Genomic DNA, 23,043 nt, shown 5'->3' on the forward strand with positions numbered 1-23,043 from the left:
GCTGCCCACCCTATCAGACCCAAACTTCACCCAAGAAACGGCTGCCCAAGGGTTGAGCTCCATTGAAGATGATGTCACTGATATTAATCAAATCCCCAGTATATTTAGGTTTCCAATTATTTCCCCACCGTGTGCTAGTGCTACCAGCGGAGGCCATTTAGATTGTCCCCCTATTGATCATTCTAGCCTCATTGATTTAAACATCCCTGATATCCAGATCACGGAATCCGAATCTCGTCCTACGTTGTCCAACCAGTCATTGGTTTGCATAGATCCTGGCGTGAATCTGTTTCCAATGAGTGTGTGTGACGCTGGAACCAAGCCTGACAAGGCTAAGAGGGTTGTGCGTTCCCCACCTAGAAAAACAAGCATTTACAATGCAATAGGTCTCGCATTTGCGAGAGTTTATGCTATTGGCATTGTAAATGGCAATGCCTTTTATTTATTTGTTTAAAAATCAACACATTAATAAAAGGCATTGTAATCTACAATGCCAATAACTCAAACTCTAGTAAATGCGACACCTGTAGCATTCCAAATGGTTGTTTAATTTGCTGGTAACTTTGGCGAGTCTTGACAAAGCAACAGAAAACCCGGCAGACAATTTGGTTTTGCACTGTAGCCACTATTAAAACCATGCTCAACCTTGTCTTGTCTTAAACTTTAGTTTTTTTCAGGAAATGTCATTGATTTCTAAGGATGTATGTTGGATCTTATGGTACTGGTTTGATAACTATCAAGTGTCCTGAAATCCATTGCCCCTAAATTTCGAAGACGGTGAATGTACCTCAAAGCATTGTAGGCCAAGAAGGACCAGGACAGCTAAACATGCTCCAGCACCCTATTCAGAAGCAGAGAGGGTGCTACTGCAGCTATCACAAGGACCCTTCACCTCATTTTGTTTTCAATGTGGTATAGAGGACAACTGCCCCGGTGCCCAGTTCACAATTGCAAACGTTGCTGCAGGACAGCAAGTACCCACTGAAAATGTGGGGGAAAATAAATGTACCTCACTGCCTTTGAGCACAGCGGTGGACTAACCCATAACACCACTGCCCTTGGAAAGGACCATGTCTACCCTACCCCCTCCTCCTTTTAGGAGCAGATAGCACTGAAGAGGCTACACAGTTATGGAAGTTGCTTGAATACATGGGTTTTCAAATCCGGAGAAGGTTGGATCCTGGTGATCTGGGCTTGGATTCGAGTCCTGAGTCTGCATATCATAACTATGCAGGCAGTGATCAAACATCTACATCTGCTACTCCAGGAACTCAGCATGAGCAATAACACAAATGCCATTAATAATTACGCGAGCTGTGAAGTGCCAATACCAAGTATTTTTTTCTGTACAACATACCTGCCTTCCTTTATTCTTTACAACCCACACGTCGACTTCTTCCTCAAATTCTAGCAAGCACCCCAACCTGCCTTCACTTTCCTCCCACTCTGCTCATTCTTTTTTTTTTTTTTTTAAATTTTTGAAAACCTTTATTGTGCGTAAAGAGGAATAACAAATACGGGCCTACAACCATCCGGCCGGCCACGAACAATCAATTAGCACAACAGCGTACGTTATGGCGACACAGTACTTGTAGCAGAATCGCAAACATTTAAAGGAAGAACGACTGAAGGGTATCGCAGCACCGTGTCACAGGATGAATGTAGGTTAAATTTTAAAGTTTTTTTTTTTATGCAACTATTGAAGTCAGGCCGTAGTGTTCCGTACTGATAAGAGAAAGTTAAGAACAAAGTCCATGCAGGTGGGACACGACGTTAGCAACTGTATCAAGCAAGTCATAGATCGATAATCAAGTCCCCGCCAGGCAGGATGGTTACACAATAGTTATGCTACAGAGCAGCACCTATGACCCAGTCACATCACCACTGCCACCCTACACCCAGCACTCCCGAACATGGGCAAGAAAGTTAAAATCATAAAGGAGAACAAAACAGGTCCCATAGAAACTAACAAGAAATAAAATATAACCCCCCACCCTACACACATGCAGAGGCTATGGCCTACCCCCCCCCTAGCAGCGTGCCTGTCGCCCTATAAACCCGAAATTTAGGAAGAAGAAAAGTCGGAAGAAAGGAGAAAGAACAGCAAAAGTGCAGAAGAAGGAAGAAAGGAGACGAAAAATAAAAAAGAAGAAAAAAGAAAAAATGTCACTCTTGATTACAGGGAGGGAGAAAAGGACAAGCTAATCTGCCACTCCCAAAAGGAAAAGGTGGGGGGAGGAGCCCACTTAGCATCAGAACTCCCGGGACCCCAGCCATCCACTGCGTCCCACACTGAAACCTCCTACTCCGACAGCAATAGCGCTATACTAAAGTGCAACAATAGGAGAGATGGAAGAAACCATTTCACGATGCGTGCGCACAACATTTACAGAAGCAGTTCCAATCCCCGTTCAGCCCACACGGGAAATCATAGCGTCATTAATCACCCCAAACACGACATGGTAGCGGGCACACGACAAGGCAGTCATGAATAGTAAAGCATTCTCCTTTAGAACCCTGGACCCATACAGAACCGCCCACCCACCATCAAGGAACACAACAGTACAGGATAGACACGAAATCAAATGGGAAAGAGGCTGCAATTGCAAAACAGTCAGCACAGCAAAACGATAAATAGTCCGGGTCTCCGCCAGCCGATCAAACAAGCCGAGATGAGGAGCCCCTTCAACCCTGGCCCGAGCAACGAAACATCTCCAGGCATGACCATCTCAGTGGATACATGTCCGGCAGAACAAAGGAGCAAAATGGCCGCTGTCGACATGGAAGGAGCAGAAGAGAGGAAGAGGAGCGTCCCCGGTCTCCAACTGATTCAGCGCCCAGGATGACGAGCCTCCCCTGCCATGCAAGATGCCGCTCACTCCGGTGATGTGGAAAGAGGGCTCCGAAGGCTACACCCGTAGAGGGGGCAAACAGCTGGGAGGGCGATAAGCGAAGCCCTGATTGCAGTTGGTCAGGCAGAGTCAGAGTTCCCGGAGTGAGGGAAAACTTTGTAGCAGTAGCAGCGTCGGCAGGGAGGCACGCAACATTGTAGCCAGGAACATCGCGATCTTCCGCTCGCACTTGTGGCAACACTGTATCCATGTGAAAAGCACACGCAGGCAGTAGAGAAACAGGCAGCCTCGGCCGCTTTAAGGAACACACAGCTTCATCGATCTTATCTCCCAGTTCTTGAGCAATGCGCCGCCATGTTGCTCGTAGGTCCGCGAGGGCATCAAGAATATCGCCACAGGTCAGGTCACTCTGTAACAGCAGCCGATCTTCACTGCACAGCGTCGCATCCGGATCATCACCCGGGGCAATTGCGGGCAGGTCCGCGCAAGCTGGGGACAAGGGAGCAGCCCTCCGTTCTTGCTGGAGGACAAGCGCCATTGCCTTCTCTCCCGCGGATCCACACTGGGGGGAGAGGGGGGCAACTCCGTTATGGAAAAGCAATCGTCGCATCACGGAGGGGCCTGCAGCTACCAGTGCGGAGGGTCCTGCACAACGAGATCCCCCTTAGCTCCCGGGGGTACTAATAGTGCGCGACCAGAAGGACGCCGCAAGATGGAGTCAGTCCAGGACAGAGGCAGCGTAGGAGTGGAGAGCGAGGAACAAAGGGATCCCGTCTCCCAGGCACATACTCCTCAGCCAACTGGAGTCGCGCCTCGCAGGACAGGAGGAACTCCCTCCGTCTCTCGCAGTCGGGTCAGTCCCAAACGCCGGCACCTCCACAGCTCGTCCGCCCGACCAAGAGCACCAGTGACCTGCGGCGGCAATCGGCTCCAGGGTCGCGGGCAGCCCCGGTGATCGGCTATTTCCGAAGTCCTCGTCCAAAACGGCCGGCGGAGGTCGCAAATGAAAGCGACTGTCCTCAGCGCGTTCATGTCATCGTCTCAGCGCGGTTCAAGCAAGGATTAGTGCCAGGATATCAAAGCGGAGCAGACGGCTTTGGGAGCCGGGCGCTCACACGTCCGTCCCGTCCGCCATCTTGGCTCCTCCCCCCCCACTCTGCTCATTCTTAATATCCTTTCCCAAACTTTTGTCCTAGATTTCTGTTTTTCTGCCCCCTGTTCTTCATTTGAACTTGCCCAAAGCTCACTGGTGGCTTCTATGAAGATTACACCGTTTCAAGCGCTACAGGACATCCATAATGGTTTGGAGTTTACTGCGCTTTGAATCCTCTCATTCCAATCAATCTGCCTCGTTTCCCGGGCTTCTCTATTTCAATCATGCCCCTCCATTTTCTCCACATTAAGTTTGTCGAGTCCAGGCCTTCATTCCCGCAAGATGGTCTCAAGGGCACCCTGGGGGGCGCTGGGCATAATTTGGGTGTGGGGGTGATTGTCCCTCCTCAGATGACACTGCGCAGCGCGGCTCTAGGCGCTGCTTGGGTGAGGGCAGTTCTCTGGCTATTTTCTTTTCCTGACTACAATCACAAGCCGCCAGAGGGAGCTCCGATGCGATTAGCCCAGCAGTCAATAGATTCTTCTAAACCCGCCAGTCACTAGTTTAATCTCACCATGAGTGAGGTTAAAATGGCCGGCCCTCATATGACTGAGGAAGGTGCCCAGTGAGTCCCGAGAACTTCACGTCGACCTGGTGAAGGAAAAGAAGATCTATTAATACAATCACACAACTACTTTTGTAGCACTGAGTCCTGAGAACTTCACTTCGACCTGCTGAAGGAAAAGAAAATCTATTAACACAATCACACAACTACTGTTGTACCTGTGGAAAATACCGAGAACTGCCTCCGAGTCAATCACTGGCCTCAAACTGTCATCGGAACAGCAGTCTGCAGAGAACTGTCCTGACCCAAGCAGCGCCTAGAGCTGCGCTGCGCAGTGTCATCTGTAAGGAGCTAGACTTCCAACCATGGGGAAGAGACAGGGCAGGAGGGCGCGCAGCTGCCCTCAAAGAGAGCCCTGCCCCTTCAGGAGACTGAGGAGGGACAATCACCCCCACACCCAAATTATGCCCAGCGCCCCCCAGGGTGCCCTTGAGACCATCTTGTGGGAACTGGAGATGTTGTATTCTGTGATTAAAGTCGTAAGAGATGTGGCGCTAGCCCTGCGGACTGTGTGCTCTGTTGGCAGGCATCTCTTTGAAATGTACAGATGGGGGCAGCAATGAGCTTCAGAGGGTCTGCTGGTCGGCAACACAGAACAGATCACACCCACCTTCTTGCCGCGACTGAGGCCCTACATTTCTGTGATTAAAGCCCTAGCATTTGGGGTGCAAGCACTCTCAGGACCCTGTACAGAGTCACAGGCTCTGCTTGCTGGAAACTTTGTGAAATATACAGATCGTGGCCACAATAAACATCAGTGGTGCCTGCTGGCTGGCTATAAAGTGCGCCCCGTACAGCAGCACTGGCCTTTGACAAACTACTTTTTTGTGTCATAATTTTTAAGCACTTCAATGTAAACTTTCATCTCGGGGATGGGTCAAGGTGAATGAATTCCAACGGAGCACGTCTACTTATGAAAACCGAACAGAATTTTGACACTGAATTATATTTTGCGCCGGTCCTGAATATCTCAAAGAAAGTGTGCGCGACTTATTTAACTGTCTTTGAATAAACGCGAGATTCACTGCAAAATTGTCATTTTTTTCCCACTAGACTTGAAATGTTGCCTTCAATTTTTACAGGTCGCGTACTGCAATGTGGAGAAAGAAGCCGTTCCTGGGCTCATTTGCATACCCATAATGCCATAGTGTGCAACTGCTACTTTGGGCTGGGTTATTCTGTTTAATTGTGCTCCTGCTCGTGCAGTGATATGTTTGTAAGTTGGGGATGTAAAGCACAGAGTCCATGAGCAGTGGGCCTTCCTCTGCAAAGTCACCCTTGGTGTAAAATATTTCCACATGAGACATCTATATAGCGCGTCGTAGTGAAAACTTTTAGTTCGCCAGCATTGCATTATAGCGTCTGGAGTTTCCTCTTGCAGGTGTCCAGGGACAACACTGCGCAACTCGAGGCTGCCGCAGCATCTGAGGGGGTCTCCTTCAGAGCAACAGCGAAGGGCGCCGGCCGATAGAGGGAGCTCAGTCTCCGGCTACACTACAATCACAAGCCGCCAGAGGGAGCTCCGATGCGATTAGCCCAGCAGTCAATAGATTCTTCTAAACCCGCCAGTCACTAGTTTAATCTCACCATGAGTGAGGTTAAAATGGCCGGCCCTCATATGACTGAGGAAGGTGCCCAGTGAGTCCCGAGAACTTCACGTCGACCTGGTGAAGGAAAAGAAGATCTATTAATACAATCACACAACTACTTTTGTAGCACTGAGTCCCGAGAACTTCACTTCGACCTGCTGAAGGAAAAGAAAATCTATTAACACAATCACACAACTACTGTTGTACCTGTGGAAAATACCGAGAACTGCCTCCGAGTCAATCACTGGCCTCAAACTGTCATCGGAACAGCAGTCTGCAGAGAACTGTCCTGACCCAAGCAGCGCCTAGAGCTGCGCTGCGCAGTGTCATCTGTAAGGAGCTAGACTTCCAACCATGGGGAAGAGACAGGGCAGGAGGGCGCGCAGCTGCCCTCAAAGAGAGCCCTGCCCCTTCAGGAGACTGAGGAGGGACAATCACCCCCACACCCAAATTATGCCCAGCGCCCCCCAGGGTGCCCTTGAGACCATCTTGTGGGAACTGGAGATGTTGTATTCTGTGATTAAAGTCGTAAGAGATGTGGCGCTAGCCCTGCGGACTGTGTGCTCTGTTGGCAGGCATCTCTTTGAAATGTACAGATGGGGGCAGCAATGAGCTTCAGAGGGTCTGCTGGTCGGCAACACAGAACAGATCACACCCACCTTCTTGCCGCGACTGAGGCCCTACATTTCTGTGATTAAAGCCCTAGCATTTGGGGTGCAAGCACTCTCAGGACCCTGTACAGAGTCACAGGCTCTGCTTGCTGGAAACTTTGTGAAATATACAGATCGTGGCCACAATAAACATCAGTGGTGCCTGCTGGCTGGCTATAAAGTGCGCCCCGTACAGCAGCACTGGCCTTTGACAAACTACTTTTTTGTGTCATAATTTTTAAGCACTTCAATGTAAACTTTCATCTCGGGGATGGGTCAAGGTGAATGAATTCCAACGGAGCACGTCTACTTATGAAAACCGAACAGAATTTTGACACTGAATTATATTTTGCGCCGGTCCTGAATATCTCAAAGAAAGTGTGCGCGACTTATTTAACTGTCTTTGAATAAACGCGAGATTCACTGCAAAATTGTCATTTTTTTCCCACTAGACTTGAAATGTTGCCTTCAATTTTTACAGGTCGCGTACTGCAATGTGGAGAAAGAAGCCGTTCCTGGGCTCATTTGCATACCCATAATGCCATAGTGTGCAACTGCTACTTTGGGCTGGGTTATTCTGTTTAATTGTGCTCCTGCTCGTGCAGTGATATGTTTGTAAGTTGGGGATGTAAAGCACAGAGTCCATGAGCAGTGGGACTTCCTCTGCAAAGTCACCCTTGGTGTAAAATATTTCCACATGAGACATCTATATAGCGCGTCGTAGTGAAAACTTTTAGTTCGCCAGCATTGCATTATAGCGTCTGGAGTTTCCTCTTGCAGGTGTCCAGGGACAACACTGCGCAACTCGAGGCTGCCGCAGCATCTGAGGGGGTCTCCTTCAGAGCAACAGCGAAGGGCGCCGGCCGATAGAGGGAGCTCAGTCTCCGGCTACACTACAATCACAAGCCGCCAGAGGGAGCTCCGATGCGATTAGCCCAGCAGTCAATAGATTCATCTACACCCACCAGTCACTAGATTAATCTCACCATAAGTGAGGTTAAAATGTCCGGCCCTCATATGACTTAGGAAGGTGCCCAGTGAGTCCTGAGAACTTCACTTCGACCTGCTGAAGGAAAAGAAAATCTATTAACACAATCACACAACTACTGTTGTAGCACTGAGTCCCGACAACTTCACTTCGACCTGCTGAAGGAAAAGAAAATCTATTAACACAATCACACAACTACTGTTGTACCTGTGAAAAATACCGAGAACTGCCTCCCAGTCAATCACTGGCCTCAAACTGTCATCGGAAAAGCAGTCTGCAGAGAACTGCCCTCACCCAAGCAGCGCCTAGAGCTGCGCTGCGCAGTGTCATCTGTAAGGAGCTAGACTTCCAACCATGGGGAAGAGACAGGGCAGGAGGGCGCGCAGCTGCCCTCAAAGAGAGCCCTGCCCCTTCAGGAGACTGAGGAGGGACAATCACCCCCACACCCAAATTATGCCCAGCGCCCCCCAGGGTGCCCTTGAGACCATCTTGCGGGAACTGGAGATGTTGTATTCTGTGATTAAAGTCGTAAGAGATGTGGCGCTAGCCCTGCAGACTGTGTGCTCTGTTGGCAGTCATCTCTTTGAAATGTACAGATGGGGGCAGCAATGAGCTTCAGAGGGGCTGCTGGTCGGCAACACAGAACAGATCACACCCACCTTCTTGCCGCGACTGAGGCCCTACATTTCTGTGATTAAAGCCCTAGCATTTGGGGTGCAAGCACTCTCAGGACCCTGTACAGAGTCACAGGCTCTGCTTGCTGGAAACTTTGTGAAATATACAGATCGTGGCCACAATAAACATCAGTGGTGTCTGCTGGCTGGCTATAAAGTGCGCCCCGTACAGCAGCACTGGCCTTTGACAAACTACTTTTTTGTGTCATAATTTTTAAGCACTTCAATGTTAACTTTCATCTCGGGGATGGGTCAAGGTGAATGAATTCCAGCGGAGCACGTCTACTTATGAAAACCCAACAGAATGTAATTTTGACACTGAATTGTATTTTGGGCCGGTCCTGAATATCTCAAAGAAAGTGTGCGCGACTTATTTAACTGTCTTTGAATAAACGAGAGATTCACTGCAAAATTGTCATTTTTTTCCCACGAGACTTGAAATGTTGCCTTCAATATTTACAGGTCGCATACTGCAATGTGGAGAAAGAAGCCGTTCCTGGGCTCATTTGCATACCCATAATGCCATAGTGTGCAACTGCTACTTTGGGCTGGGTTATTCTGTTTAATTGTGCTCCTGCTCGTGCAGTGATATGTTTGTAAGTTGGGGATGGAAAGCACAGAGTCCACGGATAGTCGGCCTTTCTCTGCAAAGTCACCCTTGGTGTAAAATATTTCCACATGAGACCTTTATATAGCGCGTCGTAGTGAAAACTTTAAGTTCGCCAGCATTGCATTATAGCGTCTGGAGTTTCCTCTTGCAGGTGTCCAGGGACAACACTGCGCGACTCGAGGCTGCCGCAGCATCTGAGGGGGTCTCCTTCAGAGCAAAAGCGAAGGGCGCCGGCCGATAGAGGGAGCTCAGTCTCCGGCTACACTACAATCACAAGCCGCCAGATGGAGCTCCGATGCGATTAGCCCAGCAGTCAATAGATTCATCTACACCCACCAGTCACTAGATTAATCTCACCATAAGTGAGGTTAAAATGGCCGGCCCTCATATGACTGAGGAAGGTGCCCAGTGAGTCCCGAGAACTTCACATTGGGTGTTTCCGAGTAAACAGTAAACCTTCAAGATTATTTCAAAGTTACCTTGGCGGGGCTTGCTGGGCTTGCTTGTGTGCTTCCCAGAGAGACAGGAGATTGGGAAACGCGCGCGCGCGGCCGGCGCCGATCGCTTTCCAGAGCGTGCGCGTGACATCTCCTGTCTCCTGGGAAGCAGACCCGGCAACAATAGTATCGCGCCTGCGCGATGGCATATGGCTTCGCCATATGCAACGCAGGCGCGAGACCTAAAAAGGAGAAAGGGCGGGGTAAAAAGGAAAGGCCAAAGTCGACAATCACCTCCCCCGTCTCTACCCAAACCAAACTCTGAGCAACCGATCCCACCCAATGCTGAGTTACCGTTGCCTGACCTACACAATTTGGTTACCCCTGAGACTGTTATCGAAGGGCTTAATGAGGTGTCCTATGCCATCATAGAGAAGCTTATCAAATCATACATGTTACCCTTGCTGGAGCGTGTTAGGACAATGGGCGACAAAATGGATCGCCTACTGGCGACCATTGAGCTAACACATCCCTCTAGCTCTGATAAGGACTCGGGACCATCCATTAAACCACATGGTATAACCCACGTTGCTGGCAATATAAATACTATCTCTAGCCAACAACCTAAAAGTACAACTAATGTAGGCACTACTTCAAATAAAGCATCGGTTTTGGCTGTCAAATCCCCCAGAGCAGCTAGCACTGCCAAAGCGAATCCCGGGGTGGTCGCTAGCAAACCACCTACCAAGGGAGTAGTGCCACAGGTAAAGAATGGGGTGGGCAAACCCGCAAACACTAACATTAAATACCACAAATCCCTACCACGGAGGAACAATGTAGACTTGCCCCCGGATTCTATGAACTATGTTATTGTAATGACGGGTGTGCCACCAGTTTCGGAGGGGGATCGGGAAAATAACGAAAGCCTAAAAAATAAAGTCATCTTCTGGCTGAAAACAAATAGACCCCTTCCTGTTCATCTTAACGGGGATATTGTTTCGGTCAGAAGATGTCAGTGGGTGGGGGTACGCCCCAAGGATATAGAGGGGGATATAGTGATCATCAACTTTAGGGACCACAGAGTAGTATCCCATCTCTCAGATTGGTACGTGGGAAGAAATGAGGGAGGGATCTCCACGAGGAACCTCAGTTATTTTTATCCTGAGACCCTGATTAATCCAACAGATCAACCTCCTGCTAAAAACACTAAAAGTTCCCTCAAATGGTCCAACTTTACACCTAGTTTTCATGGACCCCAATTTAACCCTGAAGCACGGTACCGCTCCTACACACAATCTAGCTACAATTGTTCCCTACAAACACCGGGTTGGGCTAAGGTTAAGCCCTTGCCTCTTGGTCCCCCAGCCTTATCGGACTTCCCACTCCATAATAAGTCTCTGTACCCTTTGGTTCCCCCCACCCCTGTTTTCCCACAGATTCAACAGCCCCCAAGTTTTTACCCAGCATATCATTATCCAAATAGGTTCACTCAGCCCAATGAGTATTGGAATATCCCGCTGAGAAACCTCTATGACCCACTATCAGGGCTGTCGACTAACGACTGACCAGCTTTTTCAACATGGGATGATGAGTCTAATTCTGATTGTATGGGTGTTGGAGCTGTCCTGAGTAACCCATTAAGCACTGTTAAAAGTTTTGAAGACCAACCTCATTATTGTGTGGAAGGGTGTATGGTTTACTCAAGAGAGCCTGATATATTGGCTATGGTACCCACCTCATTGTCTTCCATGGACGTCACCTCTGTGGGCGCTAATCCAGAGCCAATCACCCAGGTTGGGTCAATATGTATGCTAATGGAAGGTACGAATACAGTTGCCCCCGTGCATGAAGAACCCCTTCCCCAGTCCAACGAACCCCACCCTCTAGACGTAACTAAATCGTGTGACCGAGTATGTATAAAGGGTACTACTTTGGGATGTTGGAACATTGCGGGAATTGAATCTCGTATATGCATTCCTGATTGGGTTGATTTCATTTGTCAAGGCGAAGTTTGGTCTTTTCAGGAGACCTGGGCAACCTCACCAGTGTTTTTTTCAGGTTTCTTGAATTTTAACAAACCAGCCATTAGAGGTCATAGAGGTCGGGCCATGGGTGGCCTCACAATTTGGGTTCGCCAATTTGAAGGTGTGTCTGTTAGGGAAATCTTTATTGACTGTCCAGATATATTGATAGTTAGTATTAAAACAAAAAGTGGGATGGATATACTGCTGATCAATGTATATGCTAGAGGAATCAGGGGTGGCAGAGTTTCAACCACCCTCCTCTGTTTGGATGACTTCCTAAGTTCTACCTCAAAAGTTGGTCATGTGGTTGTTATGGGTGACCTAAATACTTGTTTTGAACCTCTAAGCAAAGATGATGGTTTATTAACTGAAGCAGAGGATCTGATTTGGGGGGTCCCTCAACTGGATATACCCCCGATCAATAAGTGGTCTCAAGCAGCCACATATATTAAAGGTCTCTGTCTGAACTGGGGGTTACGTGCCCTTAACGGACGAGTAAGCTCGGACAGGATGGGTAATCACACATTTTTCAATGGTAGACATAGCAGTCGTATTGACTACATCCTAGTAGATATCAAAATGTGGCCTGTGGTATCGGATATGGTAGTTAAGCCACGTCCAGAAAGTGACCACGAACCTCTGATAGCGGAACTGAAGGATTTTAGTTTTGCAGGGCCGGTTGAACGACAGCCTAATCCTGTACAGGAGGCTGTCGTACTTACAAATGACATGAGGAGGGTTCGCTGGCCAAAGGTTTCTGTGGATGTGGAAGCACGTAAAAAGATCAGAGCCCTAGTATCCAACTCACTGATAGAAATTGATAAATGTGAAAATCAGGAAATGATCAACACAAATATCACAGACATTCATGCTAGCTTGTTTTTGTCTTTAAAATCACTGTTTATTAAGTATGACGAGCGTTGGACATCACTAGCAGAGGCCTGTGGCTCTAGGAACCTACAGCAGTTTTGGCACCTTTTCAGATGGGGTCAGTCACAGGATGATCGCCCAAGCCCTGCATCCGTTGAACAACAGAAATGGGTGTCCCACTTTGAGGAACAATTTAGATGCCGCAGTAATACGCAAGATTCCATCAGTTGGCCACTATCGCTCGATACACTTGTGTTCTCGGCTAGAGAAGTCGAAACAGTCCTGAAAGCTATCCCTAGGGGAAAAGCGCCTGGTCCCGACTGCATACCAGCGGACATATTCCAACAGGACCTTGATCTATGGGTACCATACCTAGTGCGTTTGGAAAATGCACTGGCCATGGGTGCTAGGGTACCTGATTCCTGGGCTGGTGCAGAAATATTGCCTATTTTTAAGAATGGTGACCGGTCGGTTCCATCCAACTACCGGCCGATCAGTCTAATTGACGCGGTACAGAAGATCATAACCCGTCTTGTTCTTTCCAGGATTCAGGCATGGATAGAGGAGCATGACATCCTTACTCCTCTTCAAGCTGGGTTTAGACCCCACGTGAGTACCCTGGATCAGGCATTCCGTTTCATGCTTTTGCATTGGAAGACGGTCACCTTGGGCAAAGGCAACCTATACGCGGCCTTCGTGGATTTAAGGTCAGCATTTGACCTTGTCCCGAGGGCCGGGTTATGGAAATGTCTATTAGATATGGGCATGCCCCCCATTTTGGTACGACTCATAGTGAACCTACATGCACATACCTTTGCTTTTGTGCGATGGGGTAAACCGGGTGAGGTGACGGAGAATTTTCCAGTGGCCAAAGGTGTCAGGCAAGGTTGTGTGCTGGCACCCACCTTGTTCTCTCTATATATTAATAGAGTTACCAAGTATTACGACGATTTTTCCACGGATGCCCCAAGTCTGGCTGGACTGAAAATCCCCTTGCTCATGTTCGCTGACGATACTCTCTTGATCTCACGAACCAGACAGGGTTTGCAGAAAGCCCTGTCGAGGTTCAAGAGTTTCTGCAGCGAACATGAGCTAGAGGTGAACGTGTGAACGTGTCCAAAACCAAATTTATGGTTTTAAGAGGGCATAAACAAATAAATGCCAGGGTTTCCATGGGGGATATCCCCCTGGAGCAGACAAAGCATTTCACCTACCTGGGAGTTACCTTTAGTGAGACCTTGAGCTGGTCCCATCAGGTCGAGCTCATGACCATGAAGCATCAGCAGTTGGGTGGGGCACTGATTAAGGAACATAAAGGTTCATTTACAAGGCCAATGTCCCCGCTTATTAAGATATATGGCGGTAAGGTTTTATCAGCAGTCCTATATGGAGCAGAACTCTGGGGTGGTAGCAATTTGGACCCGCTAAGACATGCCCAAAATAAATTCTTAAGAATGGCAACAGGTCTGCCACAGTCAACACCACTAATTCCCCTTCTTTATGATTTAGGGTGCCAACCGATGGAGGACCAAGCAAGACTTCGCCCTCTAACATTCTGGCGTCGTCTATGGACAACGCCGGAACTCCATCACTATGCAAAAGCCTGTTTGGAGGTTAGAAACAGCTTTGGTGCCACAAACATTGGCTGGTTCAGAGACCTTAAGGCCACCCTAATAGCTCTGGGGTATGGAGACCTGTGGTCCTCCCCCGAGTCAGCCAATTTCCCTTCTAAAAAGGATTTCAAACAGTGTTATTGGGAATGGGTGACACATAACAGGTATTCAAAAATGAGCTCGAGTAGCCTTACTGGTCTGTTCATTGTATACAAGGATACGCCCAAGTTGGAAAGGTATTGGGATATTATAACAAAACCCATGGACCGCAAATTATTTTTTCAATTCAGATGCGGCTCATTTCCTCTTGGGGATTTTACCAAAAAGTGGGGAGCTGAATGGACGGGGCACTGTCCCAAGTGCCAAGGTATTGGGGAAAGCTTGAATCACTTTTTGTATGTGTGTCCACTATACTCTGCCCCAAGAGCCAAATGGCTTAGGCCGGTATGTAGAAATCTAGGTACCAGCTCGGCTGGGGAAGCAAGTAGAATGTTAAAGACCAATTTAGACCCTTTAATTGTTGTGGGGGTTGCTAAATTTTTGGGGTGGGCCTGGCTGCTTAGAAGCAGGTTCATTAAAAGTAATCTAACGGGGACTTAAAAGATGTGATTGTTTTACATCTAGGCCTGTATTCTGCTGAATCATGGTTGCATTCGAGCGTTACTGTAAATTTTTGTAAATATGTACAAGAAGCTGATTAGCTTGTCAATGATTTAATACTTGTTTTAACTGCTTTTATATGTATAAACTGTATTTTATGTCTTTTATGATGAACTAATCGAATAAAGACTTCTTGAACTGTCACATCACTCGGGGACACCACCACATCACTCGGGGACACCACCACATCACTTGGGAACACCACCACATCACTCGGGGACACCACATCATCACTCAGGGGCACCAAATCATCACTCCGGGGCACCACATCATCACTCAGGGGCACCACATCATCACTCAGGGACACCACCACATCACTCAAGGACACCACCACATCACTCAGGGACACCACCACATCACTCAGGGGCACCACTCAGGGACACCACCACATCACTCAGGGACACCACCACATTACTCGGGGACACCACCACATTACTCGGGGACACCAACACATCACTCGGGGACACCAACACATCACTCGGGGACACCAACACATCACTCGGGGACACCACCACATCAATCAGAAACACCACTACATCACTCGGAGACACCACCACATCACTCGGGGACACCACCACATCACTCGGGGACACCACCACATCACTCGGGGACACCACCACATCACTCGGGGACACCACCACATCACTCGGGAACACCACCACATCACTCGGGGACACCACCACATCAGTCAGGGACACCACCACATCAGTCAGGGACACCTCCACATCAGTCAGGGACACCACCACATCAGTCAGGGACATCACCACATCAGTCAGGGACACCACATCATCACTCAGGGACACCACATCATCACTCAGGGACACCACATCATCACTCAGGGACACCACATCATCACTCAGGGACACCACGTCGTCACTCAGGGGCACCAAATTATCACTCAGGGGCACCACCACATCACTCAGGGGCACCACCACATCACTCAGGGGCACCACTCAGGGACACCACCACATCACTCAGGGACAAAACCATATCACTCAGGGACACCACCATATCACTCAGGGACACCACCACATCACTCAGGGACACCACCACATCACTCAGGGACACCACCACATCACTCAGGGACACCACCACATCACTCAGGGACACCACCACATCACTCAGGGGCACCACTCAGGGACACCACCACATCACTCGGGGACACCACCACATTACTCGGGGACACCACCACATTACTCGGGGACACCAACACATCACTCGGGGACACCAACACATCACTCGGGGACACCACCACATCACTCAGGGACACCACCACATCACTCGGGGATACCACCACATCACTCGGGGATACCACCACATCACTCAGGAATACCACCACATCTCTCGGGGGCACCACCACATCACTAGGGGGCACCACCACATCACTCGGGGGCACCACCACATCACTCGGGGGCACCACCACCACATCACTCGGAGGCACCACCACATCACTCGCGGGCACCACCACATCACTCGGGGGCACCACCACTTCACTCGGGGGCACCACCACATCACTCGGGGGCACCACCACATCACTCAGGGACACCTCCACATCACTCAGGGGTACCAGTCAGGGGCACCACCTCATCACTCAGGGACACCACCACATCCCTCAGGGACACCACCACATCACTCAGGGACACCACCGCATCACTCAGGGACACCACCAAATCAATCAGGAACACCACCACATCACTCAGAGACACCACCACATCACTCAGAGACACCACCACATCACTCGGGGACACCACGACATCACTCGTGGACACCAGCACATCACTAGGGGACACCACCACATGACTCAAGGACACCACCACGTCACTCAGGGGCACCACCACATCACTCAGGGGCACCACTCAGGGACACCACCACATCCCTCAGGGACACCACCACATCGCTCAGGGACACCACAACATCGCTCAGGAACACCACCACATCACTCGGGGACACAACCACATCACTCGGGGACAGCACCACATCACTCTAATACACCACCACATCACTCTAATACACCACCACATCACTCAGCCCAACCACATCATCACTGAGCACCACAACAGCACTGTCCTTGCTTGCTACCAACAAGCATTGCCATAGCCAATAGGACTCGCATTAGGAAAGTGTAAGCTATTGGCTTTGTGAAGAACAATGCTATTAATTTATATATTTTCAAAGCCAACACATATTTAAAAAAAATGTCATTTACAATACTAATAGCTCACACTTTCCTAATGCGAGACCTATTGCATTGCAAATGCTTGTTTCTTTTAGTATGTTTTTAGTATCTAACTCCAATAGGACACATAGAATTGTGTTCTCTCCCTTGTATTCTGCCCCCCGGCCCGCAAAATAGCCAACCTCTCACATGATCCATATTGCTCCCTCCTACCCCCCACCACCAACTCATTCATTATTTCCCCTACCCTGCCTTTTTTTCAATATCTTGGAACATTAAATAAAAAAATGTAGTAAATGACAGCAGACGCATGTTATACGTTTGCGCATTTGTCATCACGCTGGGCTGCCACAGCATCATGATGCATATTCGTGCATGCACATGTATATGTCATCATACCTTTTTTCATTCTTTTTTTTTGTCAATTCTGCAAGGCATTGGCGGTAATCACTGGCAAAGCCGATAGGTCAAAAAGACGAGACCTACTGGCTTTGCCAATGCTTGTTTTAATAATGATGTCAGGCACAAATTTTCTGATAACCCATTAAATATGATAGTACTACTATGGGCACAAATTAACAAAAACACTTAAGGACAGACATCTACTGTCAAGTCTGACCCATAGTTATCATCTAAGCCTGTGTCATGAAAGAGAATTGTAGACAGTCCTCTGCAATAAGCATGCCAAGATTTGTAGCTTCACAGTAACCCACTATAGGCATGGACATGTAATGAATAGTGACTGGCTGAAAGTCTCACTTTTACCATGATGAAAGTTGATAGCTAAGTTATAGTATAAAGTTGCTTAGCTTGTTGTTATTACTTTACATGATGTGCAAACTGTCTTACCTGTGTGGGTCCTCTGGTGAATAGCCAAGAAGTGACTATATTTGAAAACTTTGCCACAATCTTTGCACTGTGTCTCAGGCTCTTTGACCTTTTTCTTTCCTGTTGCTACTCGTTGATCATCATCATCACACAAAAGTTTATAATCTCTAAGCTTTATGGACCTCTGTATCCTTCGCTTACTGTAGCGGCTACGACTGGTTGCTTTCCAGTGGGATATTGGGTTGGAATTCTCATCTACCACTGGTCCATCTGAAGGTACAGATACATTAGTGAGCTCAGTTGCCTCAACTTTCGGTCCTTCTCGCATATTCTCATTGTAGTCCATATTTTCTTCTGAGAGCCCTTTTTTTATGTTCACATTCTCGTGAACCATATCACTTTCTATAAAGTGGGTATCATTGGCAGTTATGGTTCCTAGCATTCCCTGTTGAGACTGCATACGTTTCCTCGGTCTTCCACGCTTTCGCTTAGGTACGTCCCCAAATACCTTGACTCCAGCATTAGTGGAGACTGTACCCAACATACTGATCGAGGTGTCTAAGGGGCAGCAACTGTTCTGATTGTCTGTGAAGGCCTTCACCAAGTCTTTCACCTTCAAGAGCTGTGCAGTTGCAACAATTTGCTCAGCTGTCTTTTGACTTGCATTGAGAATCCCAGTGTAGATGAAAGTTAGCAATGCACCAAACGTGTCAGCAACCATCCCTTCCAAAACATAAATTGACTGTCCTATCTCACCCTCACTTGCAAACATCATAGAGAAGTACTCACTAGTGGCAGCGAGTACTGCCTTGTGGGCTCTGAATTGCACATTTTCCACAATTAATGTGATATCACAAAGAAAGTCTTTTTTCCTTTGCTCCTCAAAACCAGCTAACACTGTATCCTTGTGAATATGAGAGCGAATAACAATAAGGTTTTCGGTTACGCTATCTGGAACAGCTGCTGTCATTTTCTTTGAGGAATTCAACTGTGTACACCTAGAAGACCAAAAAAATAGTATTGAAACATTATTTCAAATCTTCACGAACTAGAAGTGATGAAACAACACAAGAATTGAACGTAATCATGAGTTACATTTGTAAGTTCTGTTGCCCAAAGTCTTAAAATGGGTGTGTGTGGTTTATTATTTTTAAGTGAATGTGAGGCAAAAACCTGGGGTCATTTAAGTCAGGGAAAATCTTTTCACTTATTTCAGCTAAAATAAAGGGGTTGCCTGTCTGCTCATGTTAATCACTGGCTTTAGATTGTTGTGTGCTTCCGAGGTGATCTGCTATGTGATTGACTAAGGTGCAGAGTGTTGTGCTGCTAGAGATATCAGTTTAGAAGAAGGACCGTGTAGAGGGGCATGCCTCAAGAACTTAACAAAAAGTCAGTGATGTAAGTGAGGCTCACCTAAGAGCTGGGAAGAGAGACAATAACCTAATACATTGTGTTAGAGATGGGCAAGATAATAAATTAATGGGAAGAGCAGAGTCAAGGGTCTGTCTCGGATCTTGGAATCTGTGCATGAGCAGAGCCCTGAAAAATGTGTATCATACAACAAAAATTACATATGTTAGACCGGTCAGCCTTAGGGTGGTCTTCCCTATTTTTTTTCGCTTTTGCCTCATTTTTCTCACCTACTTTTCGTTGGCCTTAGGTCTCTGAGCACCTTCCCATTGCTTAACAATGCTAAGGTGCAGGTGCTCTCTTCCCTTAAGATGGCTGCCACTGACCCCTGCTACTGCAGCGTGGTCTTTTTAGGCGCACTCTAGTAGCCAGGAGCTGGCTGGAACCCTTAAACAATGTTGCAATGCCAGCCTGCCCATAGCTAGAATGAGGGAAGCTCCTGGAACCTTCCAGAACAGGGGAGGTGACACCAACTGCCACTGCCAACTGCCAACAGTCACTATATAAGGAAAGGGAGGGAAACTTTCCAGAGAGAGTAGTTGGGGCATCACCGACCTGGGGGAACCTACGCAGGAGACTTAGGCGGTAGGGCCTAGTCAGGAACCTATGCCACTGGGGGTGACAGGGTGTAGGCGCTGCCCACCAAGCTGTGTGAGGAACACTAAACTAGCCCACTGATCTGGCCCAGCGGGAGGGGAACCCAGGGACCACCTGAAGTGATTTACTGAGGAAACTGGACAAGCCTTTAACTCACCCCCCCCCCACTCTCTTCAAGTAACTTCTACCAAGGGCGCAGGATCCAGCTAGCGCCAAGAAGACCTTCTTACTGCCCACAGGACTGGTGGGGAATCAACCAGGTATTAGCGCTGCATTCCCCTTGAGAAGCGCTGGGAATGCTAACTGCCAAAAGCTGTATTCCCCTTGAGAAGCGCTGTGAACTGCTAACTGCCAAGCGCTGTATTCCCCTTGAGAAGCCCTGTGAACTGCTAACTGCCAAGCACTGTATTCCCCTTGAGAAGCGCTGTGAATTGCTAACTGCCAAGTGCTGTATTCCCTTGAGAAGCGCTGTGAATTGCTAACTGCCAAGCGCTGTATTCCCCTTGAGAAGCGCTGTGAACTGCTGACTGGCAAGCGCGGCATTCCCCTTGAGAGGCGCTGTGAACTGCTGACTTGCAAGCGCTGTGCCCCTTTTGAGAAGCGCTACTGCGTGGAGACCCTGAGAGTGCTGCCTGAGGCGTGATGGTAAATTGCCCTACGGCGCCACGAGGACCGAGCGCTTTGAACACTTAATGCTTCTCAGCTGCCCCCCCCCCACTCCCCCCCCCCGGTCGCACTTCTGTCGAGCGCTCTTGCACTTCTGCTTTAGCCTTTGAGCCTTACTGTCATCGTTGCAGCCTGGCACCTTCTCTGCGACGCTGGTGCTGCCTTCTGCTCCCCCTCGGCGGCCCCCAGAGCCAAGAGAAGGCCGCCGTAAAATCTGGTCAGGCCGCAGTAGGCCTCGTTAGGCCTGAAGCCGGGATCTAACGTCACATGACAGGGGTGCCGGTGTAATTCTGCCCCGCCGTGCCCTGATTGGGTCCCTGAAATTGTGCTCCGCGAGCCGCTCTGCAATTGGCGGCCGCTGCGCACCCTGGCCTCCTGTTGGTCCCCGGTCCCTGCAGGCTCTGAGGGAGGACCGGGACCGGAGCGGACACCTGCGCGGGGGGCTCGCAGAGACTACCTGAGCCCCTGCGCCCCCCTCCGACTTCACCGGAGGGCTTAAAAGGAGCCCGGGAGCCTACAACACCAACGGAGGGCGCGGTAGAAAGAGCACGCCTCCGGAAGTCATCTTACCTTGTGCTGACCCTTCGCAAGGGCCCGAACAGGGTCCGAAGAAGTGAGGTAAACCCCTGGGGAGGCTCCAAGTCCGCCCTCCCCACGGGGGACTATATTTGGGCCCCGTTGGCCCCAAGAGATACTGAGGATTGGGCAGGAGCCCTAAGAAAACTTAACCCCTTAACAGGGGAAAGGTTGTTCTACTGTGGTGGCCTGATCGTTAAACGAATTGTCATACTTAGCTCCTGAGAGTCATGTCCTGCCTATTATGACCAAAAGAAATGCTCATATCTAAGTGTTGAATTGCTTTATTCCAGCCTGATGAAATGCACTGTATTTGCTGATAAATGGCTTATTTTTGCAGCTAGGCAATGTTTACCCTCCATTAGTGACTGCTGCTGAGCAATGACATGTTATTTAGAAGTCTGAGAGTAAGGCTGTGACCACGCCTACCGTTATTTAATATTTAATATTTATTTATGTACATATTTATTGCTGAGAAATGCAAAACCTGTGTTTTAAAGGAACGGCAATGAGTTAATACCGCTGTGATTTTTGACTGCTCTGATTCTAATTCAAGATAATTCAAGATAAAACTTACTTATTTGAATCAAGCATTCTGGTGTGGACTCAGTCCTTGCGTGCACTTATTGTCACAGTGGATGAGTGTGTTTTGTAGTCACTTTACACCTAAGCTTGGGGTGCCTGCTGGCTTGGTCCAAGCTACCCCCCGGGGACATGGCGAACCCAGTTCCTACAACATACATATGATAAAGTCTCTTAAAAATTCAAAAAGGTTTATTTCTTTAGCACGTAGAAGCTTTTACATTACTACATCACAATATAGCACTACACTGAGAAGTACTTTATTAAAAATTATAATTTTTCAACATGAACCATTAGCGAACTAAAAAGCAAGACAATTGTCATCTGAAGTCTGTACTGACCCAAATAATTATAGAGCAACATTATCTTTACTACTATTATAAAGGAAGGACTTTGAGGCGGGTAAACTCGGGAACCACAGCGCCAATCCACACACCCGATACATCGTTGTAATCCTCAGGGTGTGCAGATGGACATAGGCTATATAAATTAAAAATAAATACGTTATTTAAAAAATACTAGCAGCCCGTCCCGACGTTGTCCGGGAGCAAAAGGCTGCTTCAGGGGCCCCCGCCCGCCCAGCTGAAGAGTTGTCTGTGCAAGTCCTGGCCCTGTTCAACTGATTTGGCCCACTTGTGTTATTTTTTTAATTCGTATGTATTATTTTCCGCGTTTTATGTTGTCTGCAAGATGTGAGGAAAGTGTTGTGTCACCTGTTTAATGTTTTTTTTTCTTTCGAAGGCTCTTTCCGTGTGTTCGTTTTTGTATCCCTTCAAAGAAGTTTTCCTTTCGTTTTGTTAATTGTGTGGTGAATTCCTGGCAGTGCTCGCGTGATTATGGGCAGTTGTGTTATTTTCGTTATTCGTATGTCTTATTGTAAGACTTTTATCTTGTCCGCAAGATGTGAGCAAAGTCTTGTGAATGCATAGTCGATTGCGTTTCTCCGTTAAGAAATGTCGGCTTTTTATGTTCGTGTTTACCCCCCTGAGGCGTCGTTGGTCAATGGCCAATGGTTAAAGACTTTTTTTTTTTTGGTAAGCCGAAGTCGTGTGTGTTTTCTTTAGTGCTTTGTGATTGGTGTAGTATGCGATTAACCCTGCCCCCTGTGTGGCGTCATTTGACACTCCTCGTCGATGGAAGGCCCGCCCGGTTTTTAATGCGAAGGCGTCAATGTTGTCTGGGTAACTACAAGGAATGTGTGTATATTTCTTATAGCGCGCACCTCTGCTGTTTTTGTATATTAGTGTTACCGCGCTGTATGTGTGAATTTAAATTCATTGAAAGCGCATTTCTGCTCTATGTCTGCCTATTGTGCGTTCTAAATTTAGTGAAAGCGCATTTCCGCTCTATATGTGCATATGTAAGTGTGTTGTGAAGTCGCTTGGCCTAGGTTTGTTATTTGCACTTGGCACGGCCCTGTAAACGCCCACATTTGTTGTTTGAGACGCCCACGACCACGCCCCCAAGGGACTACTTTACCACTTTTGGCGTTTTTGCTTTTTTAATGTATATGGTGTACATAT

At 48.2% G+C, this 23,043-nt stretch overlaps 1 protein-coding gene across 1 annotated transcript in view; it reads right to left on the minus strand.

Moving 5' to 3' along the window:
- The window catches only part of ZBTB24 (zinc finger and BTB domain containing 24), a 163,783-nt gene that overhangs the window by 120,106 nt on the left and 20,634 nt on the right, over window positions 1-23,043 (minus strand). The window contains exon 2 of the mRNA XM_086926670.1: window positions 17,711-18,687. Coding sequence (XP_086782796.1) covers window positions 17,711-18,659 — 949 coding nt within the window. The 5' untranslated portion in view covers window positions 18,660-18,687. The remainder of the gene's footprint in view (window positions 1-17,710; window positions 18,688-23,043) is intronic.

The sequence above is a fragment of the Lissotriton vulgaris genome, chromosome 6, assembly GCF_964263255.1.
Source record: "Lissotriton vulgaris chromosome 6, aLisVul1.2, whole genome shotgun sequence".
Lineage (NCBI taxonomy): Eukaryota > Metazoa > Chordata > Amphibia > Caudata > Salamandridae > Lissotriton > Lissotriton vulgaris.